The sequence below is a fragment of the Drosophila navojoa genome, chromosome 2, assembly GCF_054131105.1.
Source record: "Drosophila navojoa isolate 15081-1374.11 chromosome 2, UAZ_NAV_1.0, whole genome shotgun sequence".
NCBI lineage: Eukaryota > Metazoa > Arthropoda > Insecta > Diptera > Drosophilidae > Drosophila > Drosophila navojoa.
Window position 1 is genome coordinate 20,563,647 of NC_142890.1, and position 19,145 is coordinate 20,582,791.

The 19,145-nt window shown below is 42.9% G+C and overlaps 2 protein-coding genes across 9 annotated transcripts; one reads left to right on the forward strand and one right to left on the reverse strand.

Annotated features, from left to right (window-relative positions):
- Positions 1 to 26: 26 nt before the first annotated feature.
- Positions 27 to 10,872, forward strand: msps (msps cytoskeleton-associated protein 5). Of its 8 annotated transcripts, none has more exons than XM_018112818.3 (17): positions 27 to 183; positions 1,689 to 2,451; positions 2,507 to 2,583; positions 2,641 to 2,748; positions 3,222 to 3,541; positions 3,600 to 6,118; positions 6,425 to 6,662; positions 6,730 to 7,250; positions 7,788 to 7,889; positions 8,166 to 8,582; positions 8,639 to 8,828; positions 8,896 to 9,149; positions 9,218 to 9,548; positions 9,609 to 9,797; positions 9,857 to 9,992; positions 10,087 to 10,289; positions 10,373 to 10,872. In XM_018112818.3, the coding sequence occupies exons 2-17, from the start codon at positions 1,763 to 1,765 to the stop codon at positions 10,451 to 10,453; spliced, it is 6,375 nt and encodes a 2,124-aa protein (XP_017968307.1). In that variant the 5' UTR covers positions 27 to 183; positions 1,689 to 1,762; the 3' UTR covers positions 10,454 to 10,872. The 8 variants fall into 8 exon arrangements, with proteins under 8 accessions (XP_017968307.1, XP_017968306.1, XP_017968308.1 ...); XM_018112817.3 differs by having other exon boundaries at positions 38 to 419; XM_018112819.3 differs by having other exon boundaries at positions 38 to 419; positions 10,111 to 10,289.
- On the reverse strand, positions 9,902 to 18,947 carry LOC108659761 (NACHT and WD repeat domain-containing protein 2). Its single transcript, XM_018112827.3, has 14 exons — positions 17,986 to 18,947; positions 17,500 to 17,909; positions 17,291 to 17,435; positions 17,003 to 17,228; positions 16,505 to 16,946; positions 16,202 to 16,402; positions 14,789 to 15,375; positions 14,465 to 14,726; positions 14,000 to 14,392; positions 13,634 to 13,947; positions 13,480 to 13,583; positions 12,300 to 13,412; positions 12,039 to 12,238; positions 9,902 to 11,977 (listed from the first exon to the last, which is right to left on the reverse strand). Exons 1-14 carry the CDS (start codon positions 18,086 to 18,088, stop codon positions 11,294 to 11,296), a joined length of 5,184 nt encoding a protein of 1,727 aa, XP_017968316.1. The 5' UTR covers positions 18,089 to 18,947; the 3' UTR covers positions 9,902 to 11,293.
- Positions 18,948 to 19,145: the final 198 nt, after the last annotated feature.

The following is a 19,145-nucleotide window of genomic DNA, read 5'->3' on the forward strand; positions in this document are numbered from 1 at the left end:
AGCAGAGCGCTGTTGTGAGTAAATGCGACACTGCCATTCACAGTGAATACTCACTAGTATTTCACAGACAGCGAGCGACGCTGCCGCCGTTTAAAAGTCGTGCACAGTTTTGTTATTTATTTTCAAGACGAAAAATTATTTATATTATTTTGTAAGATAGTGGCGTAAAGCACAATTAAATTGGTTAGTATAAAGTATTGTTGTTACGGCACCAGCTTGGAATTTCGTTTTCGCATTGTGTCGCACAAAGCCGTGTGTCAGTGTCAGTGGCAGTTTTTGTGTGCGTGTGTGGGTTTGTATGAGTATGTGGCTGTGTATTGGCTTGTCTTCTATGCGCCTGTGAAAAATCGAAGTTATTGCATTACGTTGCGCCAGCTGCCCAGCTGTGTGCGCCCTATGGGATTTTGTTTTATTTAATGGTGAGTGCTGCAATGGAATTTAATAAGACGCACATAAAAGCGGCTTTGTTTGTATTGCTGTTGCTGCTGTAGGCGTTAATTGTCGCTTGTATAGGGCAGTATAATGGACGCTACTTTAAATTAATAAAACTAAATTTAATTATATGTGAGAAGAAACGGTAAACGACGGCATTTTGTGACGCATGACGCTCTTTGAGAAACATTTGCTGTTATGATTGATCCGTTAATTCGAAAACGCGAGAGACTGAAGCGTCACACTCACTAACATGATTTCAATAAGAGTGGAGTGCGAAACAAAAGAAATACAAAGCTGAGCTGCGCTCGCTGAAAAGGGTAATTGACATAAACAACCGTTGATGTTCAATGCTTAACTCATTTCTTAAAGTGTAAGGATATTATTAAGTAGCATTAATGAAGAAATATTCTAAATATGCTTGTGCTACCAAGCCATACATACAAGTACATATGTATGTATGTATGTGTATATTTTAGTTGTATCTTACAGTAGTGTTTTTTTGAGCATCCCTACCGCATCCTTAACAAAAAATTAAATATACTTAAAATTAATGAAGTCCAATATAATTATCTGTAGGATAAATCCATAGAGAGAGGCATTTAGTTGACGCACGACGCTTTTTAAGAAACATATGATTGATCCGTTAATTCGAAACCGCGAGGGAATGAGAGCGTCACATTCACTAATCGCTCTTCGTAAGAATAGAGCGCGAAATGAGAGTTGGCTTCGCTTACCAACTCAATGTCAACGACATTCGCGACCAGTAAATACTCTTCGGTATCTAGAGTTGCGTGTCTGTGCATCTAAAGGCTTTATTTATTAAGGAAAGAAACGGTTATTTACATGTCTGATTTATGAAATGTCGCGCTGCTGTTTGCTTGCTCGTAACTGTATTAGTGTATGAGTTCATCATGGGCGCGTACCCAGTGCTCAATCCTTGCGATTTTTAAAAATAAATGTGTTTATGCCATAAGAATAGAACTTAGCATTAATGAAGTCAAATTCTAAATATGGCCATGCGACCTATTTAAATTTGTCGCTTCTCCAAGTAGTGCCTCCCAAGCGTATCGGCTGATTTTCTGGCTAAATATTTCATCCACAATTAGGCGCAATTTGAAAGCATTAGCTGTGATTCCCATCATCATCAGAAAGTTCTGCTCGATTGAGTTAGTTTTGCTTTTGATTTTCAATTTCATGTATCAACATAAACTTTTCAACAGTATTTTAATATCAATTGATTATTTCACTTTCAGCTAGTTGCTTGTTCGTTAAGCTAAACCCATAACCAAGTCACGGATTGCAACCGTACATAGACAAATACATTGAAATGGCCGAGGATACCGAATACAAAAAGCTTCCTATTGAGGAGAGATGCGTTCACAAACTGTGGAAGGCACGTGTCGATGGTTACGAGGAGGCTGCTAAAATTTTTCGTGAACTGGACGACGAGAAGTCACCGGAATGGTCAAAATATGCTGGTCTCATCAAGAAAATGGTGGTTGACTCCAATGCTCTTGCCCAGGAAAAGGGTTTGGAAGCAGCTCTCATATTTGTAGAAAATAGCAGCCTTGCTGGTCGCACTGTTGGCGATGTAATGTCTGGAATTGTTCAGAAGTGTATTGCTGCACCCAAGGCCAAGACCAAGGAACTCGCTGTACAGGTCACACTTATGTATGTGGAGATCGAAAAGCACGAGGCAGTCGTAGAGGAACTCGTAAAGGGCATGGACCACAAAAATCCTAAAATTGTGGCCGCCTGCGTAGCAGCAACAACACAAGCGATGCGTGAATTCGGCTCCAAGGTAATCGGTGTTAAGCAATTCATCAAGAAATTAGCTCCCCTCATGGCCGATCGCGACAAGGCAGTGCGTGATGAAACCAAACAGTTAGCCGTTGAGAGCTATCGCTGGATTGGCGCCGTCATGAAGACGCATATTGCTTCATTGCCACAAGTAACCGTTAAGGAATTGGAGGATGAGTTCGACAAAGTAAAGGGTGATCGCGCTGAGCCAACCAGGTAATTAATTAACACTTAGGTCAGTTTTCCACAAATAAATTATATTTATTTGCAGATACCTTAAATCGCAACAGGAGAAACAGGCTAAGATTGCTGATGAAGCCGCAGGCGGTGCCGAGGATACGTACGATGGTAAAAACTCAGCTTAGCATACCTATTATTAAGTTTACTATAATTACCTATAAACAGAAAATATATCACCTCCTAGCCGAAAATCAATCAAGAAATATCGTAAGCAAGTACGCAAAGAAAAGTCTATTTTTTGTTCTCCGAAGTGTGCATACCCGTCCCTACTAGGTATATTTCCCTCTCTTAATGCTCTGAGATATTACACATCGTAGGTCGCCAAGTAATCATCTTTGCTGATTTATTGCTTTTGACAATTTAACCATATTTGTTTTCCTTATTTTATACATATTTCACATAAATCTTAATTCTGATGTTTTGTCAACATTAATAAACAAACGAATAATCTACAAGATTCAATATAATTTGAACTTGCAAATTGGAAAACAAACACCCTATTTGTTTTTAAAATTAATCTAAAAATTCTAGTGAAATATTAGATGCATTATTTTGATTCCGTCTAATCTATCGACCTGTGTCGGAAAAATATTTTATTTTCTTTTTTTGAAAACCGATTTTTAATAAGTTTGTTAAGTATATAAAAAAGATTGTATTACAATTAATTTCATTTTTAAAATTATATATTAAGTATTATATAAGAAGTATATATACTATAAATAATTTTTTATCTTTATTCTGTGCAGATGAAGATGGTGAAGCTGGCGCTGAGGATGTAGATCCAATGGATCTTATAGATCCTGTTGACATATTGTCTAAAATGCCTAAAGATTTTTACGACAAACTCGACGAGAAGAAGTGGACTTTGCGTAAAGAATCTTTGGATGCATTAGAAAAGCTGCTCACGGAAAATCCAAAGTTAGAAGCTGGTGAATATGGCGCCCTGGTCAGCGCATTGAAAAAAGTTATTACTAAGGACTCAAATGTGGTACTTGTGGCCCTAGCTGGCAAGTGTCTAGCCATGTTGGCCAAAGGTCTCTCCAAGCGCTTCTCCACTTATGCAACAGTGAGTAAAACCTATTGATGTAACAAACTCCTTTGCTCTACTCCTTATTTCCTTTAAGGCTTGCGTACCAGCATTGTTGGAGAAGTTCAAAGAGAAGAAACCCAATGTAGTAAACGCACTGCGTGAGGCAATGGATGCAATTTATTCGTCGACAACGCTAGAGGCACAACAAGAACACATCGTAGAAGCGCTGACCAATAAGAATCCTAGCGTCAAGTCTGAGACTGCATTGTTCTTGGCACGTGCACTGTGTCGCACTCAGCCGACAGCATTAAACAAGAAACTTATCAAGCTGTTGACCACTTCTTTGGTCAAAACGTTGAACGAATCTGACCCCACGGTGCGCGACAGCAGCGCTGAGGCACTGGGCACTCTGATGAAATTGGTGAGCGAGAAGACACTTTCGCCACTGCTTCTCGATGTGGATGCGCTCAAGATGGCTAAAATCAAGGAGTGCCACGACAAGGCCGAGATTAAAATTAAGGTAGCAGCACCCAAAAAAGAAGCTCGTCCGGCCACTGCGCCGACCACAAAAACTGCAGCCGTTATATCCAAGCCGACTGGCGGCAGTACAGAACCCAAGGCAGTCACGCGACCCGCCACATCAGGTGCTCGCAAGACTTTGAAAAAACCAGGAATAGGAGCGACAGGCGGAGCGCCTGCCGCAACGAACAAAACAACCAGCAGCAAAGGCATTTCAGAACGTGAACTGACGCCTGAGGAAATACAGGAAAAAGCAGATGCGCTGCTGTCAGCTGATATCTTAAACGGATTGGTCGACAGCAACTGGAAAAACCGCTTAGCGGCTATGGAACAGCTACTATCGCAAATTCCCAGCTATGATGCCCAACAGCCGGGCTTATCTCAAACTTTAGTGCGAACTATTAGCGGTCGCAAACCTGGGCTCAAGGAGATGAACTTCCAGGTGCTCAAGCTTAAGTTGGACGCTATACGATGTGTGGCTGAAAACTTTCCATTAACAGCTGTCACGGTAGACCATGTGGTCAATGAAATAACAGAGAAACTGGCTGATGCGAAGAACGGTGGCGCTGCCTCCGAGGCTTTAAGCGCTTTATCCGAAGCAACCAAATTGGAGCATGTCGTTAGCAAAGTGTTGAGCTTTGCCCTTGACCAAAAGTCACCCAAAGTACAGGCGGAGGCCTTTAACTGGATAAACAAGGCCATCGTGGAATTTGGTTTTAAAGTACAGCCCAAAATACTCATCGAAGATGTGCGCAAGGGTGTACAGAGCACCAATCCAACAGTTCGCGGCGCCGCTATCCAGCTGGTGGGCACCATGACAATGTACATGGGCAACGCATTGATGCTTTTCTTCGACGGCGAAAAGCCAGCGCTAAAATCTCAAATTCTAGCCGAGTTCAATAAGAATCTAGGCGAAAAGCCGCCCAGGCCTGTGCGTGGTGTTGTTAATAGCGCCAATTTTGAAGATGCTAATGAGGATGAGGATGGCAACGGCGGAGCGTCACCGGAACCCATGAATTTGGCCGATCTGCTGCCTCGTGTTGACATATCCAGCCAAATTACAGAATCGCTGCTAAAGGAAATGTCCGACAAAGATTGGAAAACGCGAAATGAGGGTCTCACCAAGCTGCAGGTGATCATTAGTGAAGCCAAGCTGATTAAGCCAACCATTGGTGACTTGGCACCAGCCCTCGCACATCGTCTTCTCGACTCCAATGCGAAAATAGCTCAAACGGCGCTATCAATATGCGAGCAGCTTTCAACAGCGATGGGAGCCGGTTGTCGAAGTCATGTGCGCGTCCTTTTTCCTGGCTTTCTACATGCGCTTGGTGACAATAAAAGTTTTGTTCGTGCGGCTGGTCTTAATTGTATGAATAGCTTTGGTGAACAAGGCGGTTACAAGGAGTTTTTCGAGAACGAAATGATTGCTGATGCCCTTAAAAGTGGTTCGCCGTTGCTGAAGGCTGAGTTATGGGCATGGTTGGCCGAAAAGATGCCACTTCTGCCGCCCAAATCGATATCCAAGGAGGAGCTGACCTCAATGGTGCCACATTTGTATGCTCACATATGCGATCGTAATGCAGAAGTACGCAAGAATGCAAACGAAGCAGTGCTGGCCGTCATGATTCATTTGGGCTATGAGGCGATGGCACGCGCCCTGGACAAACAAAAACCTGCATCAAAGAAGGACATCTTGGCTGCCCTAGAGAAAGCTCGACCGAATTTGCCAGTTAAGCCGCTTCCCAAAGGCAAACAGCAGGCGCCCATACCAGAAGAAACCAAAAAGGTGGTGCGCAGTGGTGGCGGTGGTGCCGCTGCCCAAAAACAAATTCCAACCAAAACAGCCAATGCCGCTGGCGATAAAGCAACTACGACAGCAGCTTCTCGCAAAAAGGATGAGGATGTCGATACGTCGCCCCTGCTGGCAGTGAACAATATTAAAAACCAGCGGCTGATCGATGAGCAGAAAATGCGTGTTCTTAAATGGACATTTACTACACCGCGCGAAGAGTTTACGGATCTGCTTCGTGATCAGATGACCACAGCCAATGTGAACAAGGCATTGATGGCTAACATGTTTCACGACGACTTTCGGTATGTTAACTCAGAGAACGACCTTATTCCCCATTTAAGTCCCACCAATTAGACCCCGAGCTCAATTGTAAAAGCGATCAAAAGTTGATTTACATCAAATTGAGTCGGGAAAAATAAGACCACCCAAAAATTTTAAATTATCATTTCAGATGTATTAGTCTCCTAAAATAATTGAGCTGAGAACTTAAAGTTAAATGATGTAGCTAAAATTATTGGGAAATAGTCTTAATTTAATTATGAACTTTATAGAAAAATTATATTTATTATTATTACTATTGCTTAATGAAAAACATGTGTCCATTGCAGTTATCACTTGAAAGTCATTGAACAGTTGAGCGAGGACTTGCCAAATAACAGGAAAGCGTTGATTTGCAATCTTGATTTAATACTCAAGTGGTTAACGTTGCGCTTCTATGATACGAACCCTTCTGTGCTCATTAAGGGTCTCGATTATCTAGCACAAGTGTTCCAGATGCTGGTCGAAATGGAGTATATGATGGCTGAAAATGAGGGCAGCAGCTTTGTGCCGCATCTATTATTGAAGGTGAGCGTATTTATATCTTAACTATGTGACAGCATTCCAATTTCTAACCTTTCATATATACTTACAGATTGGTGACCCAAAGGATGCTGTTCGAAATGGCGTGCGTCGTGTGCTTCGACAAATAAACCTGTTATATCCCTTTACCAAGGTTTTCTCGTATGTGATGGAAGGACTTAAATCGAAAAATGCACGTCAGCGCACCGAATGCCTCGATGAGTTAACCTTCCTCATCGAGAACTATGGACTAGGAATTTGTCAGCCGTCGCAGCAGGTGGCGCTGAAGGAAATAGCGCGTCAAATTTCTGATCGTGACAACTCAGTACGCAATGCGGCACTTAACTGCATTGTAATGGCATATTTCCTAGCGGGTGAAAAGATTTACAAACTAATTGGTCAACTCAGTGAGAAGGATCTCTCAATGCTTGACGAGCGTATCAAGCGAGCCAAAAAGACAAGAAAACCAGCTGTACCAGCAGAGATGCCGCCTGGTCTGAAGCCACCAGCGCAGGTAGTGCAGCAAGACAGCATAGAGATTGAGGATGCTGTCGGCAATGGTTGTGACGAACTGCCGCCACCCGAAGAGGAGGGGTAAGTCAGCATATTATGAGGGGCAAAGAAACAGCAATCAAGCACTTACTAAAACGCAGCTAGTACATATTGTTTACAGCTTTCCAGGAATGGGAATTCTAAATTGGAGTATATCAAAATTCTTTTTGCTAATTAAGCGCGTCTATCAAAAGCTTTTTATTTCCATTCAATGAGAGTAAAACATGCTTAAATTAATAGCGAAAGGTTTTATTAAAGCTAAATTCATTTTGGAACGTATTAATCTCAAATTCACTATCTCAAATTATTAATTAATAAATATTAAATCAATAGGTGATTAAAACGCATCTTTTAATTTATAACAATTTTGTTGTCTGTAATTGGAAAATGTAGAATGTAATTTTAAAGATGGCAATTATTCTCCTTGAAATCTCAAATGGGGCTAAAATATGAATTGTAATATTTCTTAGATTTTCCAATTTCCATTCCTGGTTATTCTTTTTATAATCCATTTTATGTTCAATTATTTTTATTTGTATGGTTTTGCTTATTTTCTTTTCCATTAATTTTGCGAGCTAGCCGCCAGCAGCCAGAGTATAATGAGTGTGGTCAAGGCAACAGGTTGGCGGAGCGGAATGCCACAAGCGCTAAAACCGTCTTACATTCGCTGCATCGACAGGCGTAAAGTGGCGTTTCTTTCTATATGTCTATATATATTTATAAATTCACCGTTTGTTTTGCTTTACACGTTGTTTTGTTTATTGTGTTGTTATTTTGTGGGATCGTGCTCTGTTCATTTTGCTCAGTTACATTTGCTTTTGTTGTATCGATATTTCAAACAAGTATTCCATTTGCGCTCATATTATATTTAATATCTGTTAAAGTAATGTTTGTGCTGGGCAGTTAAATGTCCGAAAAATTTAAAGCTAAATCTAAATTATTTTTTACTCCACACAGTACATTTGATCAAGCACCGTCTGCACAAGTGCAACAGCTGCAGCAGCAATTGCAACTACATCAGCAGCAGGCTGCACAACAGAGGACGAGTGGTCCATTCGGGTTGGATCCCCAGGTGATGGCCGAAATCGAGAAAGATTGGGTACGAGTTGATCAAATGGTATTCAAGGAGCTACCTACAGTGGACATATCGCTGCTTTACGAGCCAATTAAGGTTATTCCTACACGCGACGGTTTCCAGTATCCACAGGAGAAATTCGATCGACTCATTGCGCGCTCGCGTCACATACAACAAAATTTAACAACATCGCCGCAGTCAAATCCTGCTATGTCTAGCGGCATTTCCCCCTATCGCAGTCCCTTGCGAATGCAGCCACACCTAACAAGTCAAACCCATTTGGAAAGCAATATACCCAAGTAAGATTCAAGTTTGTTCGCTTCAGGAATACCCACTAACATTTTGTTCCATTCAGTCTGGCCGAAATGCTGCCCAAGCATGACCCAAAGCTAGTGAAAATTATAAAAGCAGTCAGCAGCACGGACACGCTTGAGGCCCGTGCTGCCATAAATGAGCTAACCGAGATAATTGAGGCTCCCGAAAAACAGGCCGTATTGCGTGATTACGAGGAAATATTTATACAAAATGTGCTGGCACAGTTGAAGGTGAGACTTTTCTTCGCTTAAACTAAAGTAGTAAAATTTTAAACTGGCTTTACTGTTATATCCATAGAATCTGTCGCAGATGCCCATAGCTCAGGCTCAGGTTGTGTATCAACCGCTGCTATCCATTTTGTACACTTTCTTCAATGCTAACATTCTCGGCAAAACTCTGAGTATTGCCTGTATTAAGAATCTGATGTCTGCACTGCTCCATCTGCTGGCTGATCAAAAACTAAACAGCGGAGATGATTGTCAATACAACAAGGTCATCAATGGTATTTGCCTTAAGGTGCTAGACAAGGTCAACTTTACGAATATCTATTGGTATGCAAAACTTGACACTAAAATAAAACAAATAAGTATATTTATTTTTTTTTACCAATTTCCTTCAGCGCCTTAATACGTTTGTTGAGGGAGACCTGCCCCGTCGCAGGTTTGCCCAAATTCACCGATTTGCTGATGAAATGCATCTGGCGTAATATTAAAATGCTACCGGAACGAACCAATGAGCTTAACTATGATGCAGTCATCTTGGAAGTTCATGAATTTATGCTGGCACTGCCTAGCACCTGGTGGCAAAATCGTCCATCGGATACGCCGCTGCGCACCGTAAAAACGATCATACACAACATGGCCAAGGTGAAGGGCAACGCCATATTACAGCATCTGAACCAGATACCTACACATTCAGAGTTGCACACGTACTTGATACGTATATTAAAGGTATACATTTCAATCTATAACTATATAATAGAAAAGTTTTATTGAAAATATTTTATTTAGAATTTCCAAAAAGATGGGACAGTGTCTGGTGGTGCTGGTGTTTCGCCGCAGCGTCAACAGTACCATTCTAAGGATGTTGATGGAAAGCGCATATCGCATCAGACCCACGATACAGTATCGCAAATCTTCAAGCTGATCTCAGACAAGGATACCAAACAACAAGGACTGCAGAAGCTTTTTGACTTTAAGGTACGTTGGTATATGGACTTGGCCAGAATCCATACTAACTTGACTTTTGAACACTGCAGCAGCAAAATCCTGACATTGATCTGAGCACTTTTTTGCAAGGAGCCAGCGTCACTTTTCACAGGTACATTGAGGAAGGGCTGGCTGAAATTGAACGCAACCAGAATGCTGGCACACAAGCGCCTGATAATCGCACAGGTTAGTTGAATATCCACATATAACACACGACAAAATCCTTATATTAACCACTCGCACCTCTTTACTAACATTAATAAATTGGATCAATCGGCAGCTTCTACACGTTCTTATCTCACAGATGTCAACTATCAGAATACATCGCATGATCCGGACTATTGGATGGCCCGTTTGCAGAACTTGATGTCCACGCGTCAAAACGGCGACAATGGCTCCAATATGCTTGACAATCGGGTAGCCGATGAGAATCTCTGCTTGAACTCGATGAACTCACAGAAAGTGTCACTAATCAGACAGGAGGTGAGTGTCACATGAACTGCTTAACTCCCTTTCCCATGTAAAATGTTGGGGCGTATATATCATGCATTCTATTTATTTTCCAGAAACCTGAATTGTCGCCCAATCGCCTTCAGCACATACAAGCCAAACTGGCGCAGATTAAAAAGGAAAATCACGCCCAATAAGTGTGAAGAGAGAACCGTTATACTATTTAGTTAGCAGTTTATAGCTGTTCTGCTATGGATCATATATATTTATATTACATATTATTACCGATCAGCAACGAGATAAGCTCTCTAGCACGTAATGCGTCAGCTTTCACCACTATAACAATTTATTATTTAACATAAATATGTATGCTTATAGATTCTCGGTATAATCATAAAGTTTAGTAACAAGTCAAAGCGAAACTTAAGTCAAGTTAACAACAGCTACTACAGTAACAATAACAACAGCATACTACACTAAGCCTACTACAATTATTTACTACTAATATGTATTGCAAAAGCAAATTATCCATGTATTAGCACTGAGTTATGTTGAATTTGATATATGTATTCGAATATCGATCGCCTGAGTTGAGATTACAATTTTAATATGTTCCGTTTGTCGTTCGTTAAGTTAGTTCCTTGCATATTTTACGATCATTCTATAAAAATGCGTTAAAATTTAAAGTTAAATCAATTACCACATGTTATGTATTAATAAAAAGAACTGGTTTTCCTCCAAAATATATAATGTATAAACCTTGTTAAGCAGCTCCCGGCTAAAATTGGCCAAGCGAAGGCAGCAACGCTCAGTGCGAGTCAAATAACTATTTTTTAAAATTGAAAATATACAGCACTCAAGCTTGTAATATGATGATGAATAATCTACTATGTTGCAGTTACGTTTTGCCTTAATTATTTAGCTTAAGCCCTGTTCAGTTTAACATACACTCACACATACACCTTCATATACACGAATTTTTGTAACATGCCCATTATTTATGCAAATCAACAATAAATGTTATATTTATACTTCATCTAATCCGCTACAGGCACGATGTCCTCCGTTATTTCAGTTAGCTCCTCATCCTCTCCGTCACCCTCGTCATTCTTCGGCTTGCCATAGCGTGAGGAAATCGTAGCCACTCTGATGGCCGCCTTGAAGCCCACGCGTGCCTTCATCTTGGCCAGCTTGGCTTTCCAGTTTTCGTCGCGAGATGGCAACGCACTTAAGTACTCAAACATTTCCTCGTTTTTGGGATCGACAATGGCCAGCACCGACATGCAGCCATCGACAGTGCCCAGCACAATAGCGCGCCCATCCTTGCTGCTCTTGATGGCTGTCAACTCGGCTTGTAGCCTGTAGTTGGCAATCATCTCAGTGTCGGCGGTGCGAAATACGCGAATGGTCTTCCTGCCACTGTGGTAATACGCCACATATTCGTCATTCTCGGTGAATATGCAAATGACTGAGAAGACGCCCTCAGCTACCTTTGGTATAAAGGTCTTCACCGTGGTGCCCTTGCGCAGCTCCAGCATCTCCAAGCCTCCCCTCGTCGGGGCATATAGTCCACATTTGCCGTCACGAGTGAGGCTGCCACCCCACTTGGCAATGGAACGCACGTGTTTCTTGCTCTTGATGTCCATAATGCTGCCCTTCTCGCTGCTAATCACAGCAACCTGGTTAGCCTTGTGAGGCATGGGCACCAACGAGAACACCTCCTGCAGTGCATTAATTATTAAAGTATTATCATAGAGGTGGACAAACAGTTGATTCACCCACCTTAATGGCGCAGCCTTTGAGCAATATTTTGGATACGAAGGAGCCATTCGTTGCGCTGTAAACACCCAAGCAATCCTTGTTAGATTTGTCCAAAGTAACAACGATTATATAGGCCTTGTCAGCTGTGATAACTGACTGGCGAAAGGGCATGCCCGTGACCATGCGCATGTGAAAATCAAAGCGAAATAGAATTGTGCCCTCTGGAATGCACGAAATATGTGTTTTCAGTTAACTATTCTCCAATCAGATAGCCATGCTCACCTGGAATCGATCGAACCGTTGTTATGGCCGTCAGGCGATTCGTTTCATCCGATCCTGCTAGAATGTCCCTTTGATTAATGTTGGGCACCGACACGGTGAGTACCTTGTAGCCATAGTCCATGAGCGTTATCTGCTGAATGCCCGGCTGATCGTCGCGATAAACGACCTGCTCGGACACGCGGTTCCAGATCAAAAACTTGCCCGTTTCCGAAGAGATGATGTACCGTCCGTCTGGAGTGATCTCAGCATGCGTTACAATGGCGCCCAATGGACTGTCCGCCAGTTTGGCGAGTAGGCGGCCAGAGCGAGTCTCCCACACGCCAACGCAACTGCGTGTGACCGTCACAGCTATGTCCACCTCGGAGAGACTGATGTCGTCTATTTGCAGCTCATGGCGGTCAATGACGTGAACCTTTTCAAATATATTGTTGATGTTCCACACCTTGACCGAGCGATCAATGGAGGAAGTCACCAAATTGTTCCAGTTGCCAATGGTCAGCGGCTCCAGTTGTATGATACGTCCGAAATGAGCATCCAAGACCTTGGCCAGCTGGCCGTTGTGGAGATACCAGACGTAGAGATTCTTGCGCACCCCAGCCACCGCATAGTCTAGCTTGGAGCTGACCATTATGGAATTCGACTGCATGATGCGAGTCGTGATATTCCTAACGCCATGCGGCAGGGCCAGATACATTGCACCCTCGCAAATGGGTGCTCGCTCACAGTCCTTCTCATTGCGGCCAAAGTCCCAGATGACAAAGCCCAAGCCAGCGGTGCCAAGCAGCATACGATCCTGCTGATGTTGATCCAAGCGCAGCTGCAGCAGCATTTCCTTCTCATCGTTCTCATAGCGCGGCAGATGCTCCACAAAAGTCCAGTGTATCTCACCTGTTTCCTTATTCTCGATGAAGTCGTAAGCCGATACTTGAAAGTTATCCTTGTTGGCACAGCCATAGGCGCGCGTGCGGTCCTTGTTCATGACCAAGGCGCTAAAGAAGTGCACTGAATTGGAGTAATTGGATGTGCGGCACGAGTCCAAGCGCAAACGGACTTCATTTATTGAGCCCGACCAAAAGATAATATTATAGTCGAGTGGGGTGAAGAATTCCATTGCTGCAAGAGAAACATTAGATATTAGGATATTCAAAAAAAAAAGACCGGGGCAGCAAGAGGTATTTACACAATATCTCCCAATCCGTATTCTCGCCCGGCACTTCAAAGATTTCGACCAAATTGCCACGCATGTCAAATTTGGCCCAGCGCAGCTTGCAAATAATGAATAAACTGAAATACAATGAGTTAAGGGCTCACACAGTCATATTCCAAGGACCTACTTCTGATTAAGCAGGTACAAGCCACTGACTGGGCCGTCGCCATCCTCGAATGGACTGTTGATCACCACAAACTCGCTGGATAGCATGTTCAGGAGCACCGTTTGGTTATTGTTCGAGTAGGCAGCCGCCCATTTGTTGTCCGGGCTAAGCACCAGCTGCTGCATGATGCCTTCAATGCCGGGATTCACGTCACGCGTTAAGTCTGATGTGGACAAATCGAAGGTGATGAAGTGTGTCGATATGGAGACCATGTAACGCATATCGCTGGTCAAACAAAATGCAAATACGGCAAACTGATGACCTTCCAGCGAGTACTGCCAAAGAGACTCAAATGAATGACGCTCAGAGTGTATTCGCTGTGCTTACCTTGAGGGGTCCACCAGGTGTATGCAGGCAATGATTGACCGGAATTAAGGCACAGTCCTTGGGCCCGGAGCGATCGCAGGCTCGTAGCAACATTTTGATATTTGGATTACCGCCAATCTCGGGCAGCAGGCGTCCAATTAACTGCGGCGCCAGCATATTGGGATAAATGGCCAGGATGGCACCGCCCAAGCGCAATGCGTCCGCCACCAGCATCAGCTCGCGCTTCGACTCCTTGTCGTCTGTGTTGGTCGAGGCATCTTCAAAGTCGGCCAGCACCGACTGCAGAGGACAGCTCGAGAGTTTCGCATGCAGCCATTCATAGTTGAAGAGCACGTGCTCGAACAGATCCTTAAACCTTCGCGAGCGCACAAAATGGAAAGGCAGCTCACCAAACTGCAAAGAGTTTTATTTTACGTTAAGCAAGGATTGGAATGGATAATTGAGTGGATAATTTTCTTCACTTACCTTGCGCAAATTATAGCGCTTCGAGAGGCCATCCTTGCTGGTGAAGACCAGCGGTTGTATGGGCACCTTTCGATCGGCTGAACCTTCCTTGTCAGCTAAGCCAAAGCGATGCCTCTGAATCTCCGTGAATTTGAACGGCTTTGGTATACCACCGCCCCAAATGCCCAAATAATAATCGGCAATCATTGAGTGAAAATATATGGCCATATTCATGTTCTTGAAGTAGCGCTCCTTGGCTGTATCCTTGAATTGCCTGTGGTACCTGTTGAAATTATGATTAAATTTTTATTATTAAATTCATTTGATTTAAATATCCATTAATACCAGTTCATGACATTGACGCCATCGGCTTCCCGTTCACTCAGGTAGTTCGGCAAATCGTTTCTGATGCGCGTCCACAGCAGCGGGGGTATGCGACGCACTGGCGGCATATGATACTGATAGACATCGTCCAAGACTTTGTCATCCAAAGAGATTAAGTCCTCGAGTTCGCTTTCGGATAGGCCCGACTTGGAGGCGGTTATATAGGCCAGAGCGTGAAAGACCAGAATGCGACCATGCTGCTTTTCCACGCGCTCAAAGAGCAACATAATTGAGTCCATCACCGTGTTGGCCAGATGGGTCTCTTGCGGACGCGTATAACTGCGCCATCGGCAAATCTCGGCAAAAACCAGTTTCACAAATATAGGCAGGGAGCATTTGCTAATCGCATTGGCCACCAAACGCCACTGGTAGTTGTTAAGATCGCGACACGCGGTCTTCATCCACATTTTAATCACGTTCATGGCCAGGTCCTCGCCCAGTGCAGTCACCTCTATGAAGTTCTCCTCCACGTCGATCATCTTGCACAGCACATGGTACTCATGGGAGACAGTCGGATTGGCGGGCTCATTAGCACACGATATGATAATCTGTAATAGCAATCCCAATGGCATTTACACAAATCGGTGCATGTGTGGGCGATATATGTATATGATACTCCAGATATGCCTCATGCAGAACGGCATTTCGTTGGGGGAAATGGTTTTGGGTGAGGGTGCCAGAAGTAATTTATTTGCGATTGATATTGTTTAGCACGCACATGTCAAGCAATCGAAAAAACTTACAGCGCATCGGGAAAAAATAATGATAGGTTTGTTAATCTATGTTGTAGTATAGACACATGTACATACATATGTATACCTGGGTACGGGCAGCATGCAATTTCCAAAACTCAAAACAGAAAAAAATAGTTTTCAAAATTGGTTGATTGATATTATTCATGCAGTGCATACTAAGCAGGTCCTTAAGAGGCCTGATAGGTCGATCACCTATTTAATAAATATTTCTGTCTCTCTTCGCTCTATTTTAATTATCTGTGCAGCAATACTTAAAATGTGATTTGTCAGCATGCAAATGTACACGGTAAAGGATTTTAGACCAACTTCTTTGAACTAATGAAAATTGTAGAATTTCTTTTCAGATCATATATGAATCTTTGTATGAAAAATTAGTTTAAATAATAATTAAATAATTTCATGTTGGTAATCTCTAATTATTTGTTTTCATGCTGTTAATGTTTCATTCAGATTCAATTTTTTAGCCGTGTACAAAGTGAGATAGACTATTTTAAAAAATCGTTTGCATTTACAGAAGGGCATGCACAAGATGGTATATACATATATGAGGTTCATGCATGGGAACCAGATTTTCAGTTGGGAGAACAACTGTTAATCCTGATAAAGTCCTCCCACTCACCTTGCAGTGGGCTGGCAAACGTGTCGGTATCCAGGATACCTTATTTGAATCTTGGGTGCCCGTCAATTGATCAACAGAATCTAAGTATATAGTTAACGGCTGATTGGGGCTAGCGTAAGTTAGTAATTGCTTAAAATGTGCTGTTAGGGGTACAAGATCATCTGGTATGTTCTCAAAGGGTAGCATATAGTTGTAGGATATCTGCATTGTTTACATACATAATATGTAATATATATGTATAAGTTTTGGATAGAAACACGATATTGATAAGTTTGTTGGCTGTAAATAATGGATTGATATCACCTGCTGGCATATTGATATGAGGGTAGCCGTCAAGGCGCTAGAGTCCGGAGTCGTGCCAAGGAAGCGGATGATATTGATGGGTCGCTTATCGGCGAACCATTCGCTAGCTACAAGAGAGGCGCTCTTGGCCAGCAATGAAGTTTTTCCACAACCTCCGTCGCCAAAAAGGACAAGTGGCTTATCTGAATCCCCCAGCATATAGCGCTTGATACGCTCGCAACTTTCTTCGCGGCCGTAAAAGATTTTCACCGAATTGTTACAAGCATGCAAATGCTGAAGGATCTCAGTTACTATCTGCCCCTGTGCACTGGAGTCTTCCTTGCGCATGGCCCTATCCACGAGCTTAACAACATTCTTATAGAAGTGCGAAATGAAATGATTTAAATACTCCTCATGCGTCTCAATGTCCAGGCCCTCGCGGCCAATCCACTCCACAGTATATCTGAAAGTCGGAAATTATTAAGTTATGATTCAATATTTCATAATGTTCTTATTTACTTTTGCGAATTGCTCGCCTCAATTTTAGCGGGTAGACGCGTGTCCCTCAAGTCGCTCAACAATTTTGCAGACTCCGTGTCCAAACTACGATTTATAATGTCCACAAAGAGTGAGGCCTTCTTCAGGTTTTGCAAATTAATGTTGTTTATGTAGCGCACATAGGCCAGACAATGGTTTTTGGTATTCTTCACGTTCAGAACTCCATTGATCACCTCACGTTCAGTGACTAAGGGCATAATTCGTAAGTGTTCAGTTCAGATGATCTTTGTCACTTCTAGTTTCCCTTACCTGACATAAAATAGTTGTGAACATCGTCCTTTGACATCTTATTGCTAGCGCCCAGCGAGGCGGCAGCCTTTCGTAGCAGCTTTTGCATCTTGTTCAGCGTATCCCACCAGACGGCTTGATCCTCCGCCTGAAGCTTCGGAACGCGCTATATAAGAGATGAGTGTCAGTTAGTCATATTGGGTATTTGCCCTATATAACCTAATATATACCTTGTTATTGAAATTGATTAGAATAGATGATATTGGCTGCAACACCGAAATAGGCGGCACTGCATTGCTATCCTTTTTGTACCATAGATCGAGTAGAGCACGATCCACCCCCATTGAGGTCAACTCTTCGCATATCATTTGCAGTTCCGAGGAGACTATATATGTGGGTATCGGCCGATAGCCGTACTTTTGACCCAAAAACACAATAAAATTGGGTCCCATCGACAGGCGCTGGCAATTTTTGATCTCACGCATGCAGAGCTCTGTCGTCATATGATCGTCGGTGGCCTCATCTCGAACACCCCAACGCATGTCCACCACTTGGAACTCGAGTCCATGTTTTTCCCGGCAATAATCCTTGATTCTGGGATAACACTTGGCCATCAGCGTATTACGTTCCATCGTAGTATCTGCAAGGGAATACACGCGATTATGTAATCGTAAGCACCCACACACATGTTGTAGAACATTGCGTATGTAACACACCCGTAAACGTGGAGCTCGTAAAGATACGCACAATTTTCGAGCTAACCGGCGGCAGGGACTCGAGCGAGCCCAAGAATATCGAGTCTATAGTGCGATCATCCATGATTAGGATGCTATTTGATCGGATTTACTGTAATTGTGCGCTGCCGGAGCAGCTTTTTCTAGGACGTTCCGCTGAGGTTGAAATCCAATCTATGTCTGCACCAAACGGAGACCCAGAAAGTTGTCTAAAGTTCACATTATATTACTTGCCGCTGTTTGGTCGATATTACGGATTACGGACATGTGGCGCATTTGACAGTCGCCTAGTTGACGGGTTGTTTTGAGTTCAGCTTGACTGACACGCCAGGGTGTAGTCGACAGCCCAGCAGTAGGCAGTTCCGTAGCCACGGGCAACACCTGTTGCGACCCGGCGCCTGCTTTTGTTTTGATTGGTAAGCGGTTGAGTTTGGTTGTGTTTTGGTTATTAGTCATATTTATAGCTGACATCTGCCTACATTCTGATTGATGTTTACCGTATTCCACTTTATTACAACAAGTGTTTTCAAGTACTGTCGACCCTCTGCGACCGTGACGTCGACAGTTGCGTGCTTGCCACACATTCTCAGGCGATTGCGTTGGCGTTGTTGGAACTTTCAAAGTCGCTATTTAATGGGCCATCGGTTATGGGTGCGACTTTTCTAACTACCCCTCCTTCTCCGCCCGGCTCCTTAGCTCGGCCACTAGGGCATGGGTATGTCTTAAGTTTTCTTCAAGTTGTCAATCATTGGCCTCGACCTAGACACGTGCGTGCCTAGGCGAATAAATCAATGGCAATGCAAGGCAGGTGGCTCAATTTAACTAAATTTCGAGTTCAATGTGTGCCATTTATAGCACTGGCATTTGATGAGTACAGCTAAGTTTATGGGTCAAGCAATTGAAGGCAGTATGAGCTAGTTATCTGGTACCTGGTACAACTAGTCAGATTATCGACAAGTGCAAATCCTTGTTTATACCATTTGACTATGCTTAAAGTTGGCTTACGAAGCACTTAAACTGCGTGCCGAATTAATTAAAGAGTTGAAGGATGTTTTTAGACTTATTAATATAGATCCACAATCTAAAGTTAACACTAAAATAGAATGTAGAGTTAATTATACTTTTCCAAAAGTTTCTAGCAC

Coding starts and splice junctions, on each gene's coding strand:
- msps (XM_018112818.3), top strand. CDS start 1,763: ATGGCCGAGGATACCGAATACAAAAAGCTTCCTATTGAGGAGAGATGC. Junction 6,663..6,729: donor TGCCGCATCTATTATTGAAG/GTGAGCGTATTT, acceptor ATATACTTACAG/ATTGGTGACCCAAAGGATGC. Junction 8,829..8,895: donor ATGTGCTGGCACAGTTGAAG/GTGAGACTTTTC, acceptor TTATATCCATAG/AATCTGTCGCAGATGCCCAT.
- LOC108659761 (XM_018112827.3), bottom strand. CDS start 18,088: ATGGATGATCGCACTATAGACTCGATATTCTTGGGCTCGCTCGAGTCC. Junction 16,947..17,002: donor GAGGCGAGCAATTCGCAAAA/GTAAATAAGAAC, acceptor TCCGACTTTCAG/ATATACTGTGGAGTGGATTG. Junction 14,727..14,788: donor GGCGTCAATGTCATGAACTG/GTATTAATGGAT, acceptor TAATTTCAACAG/GTACCACAGGCAATTCAAGG.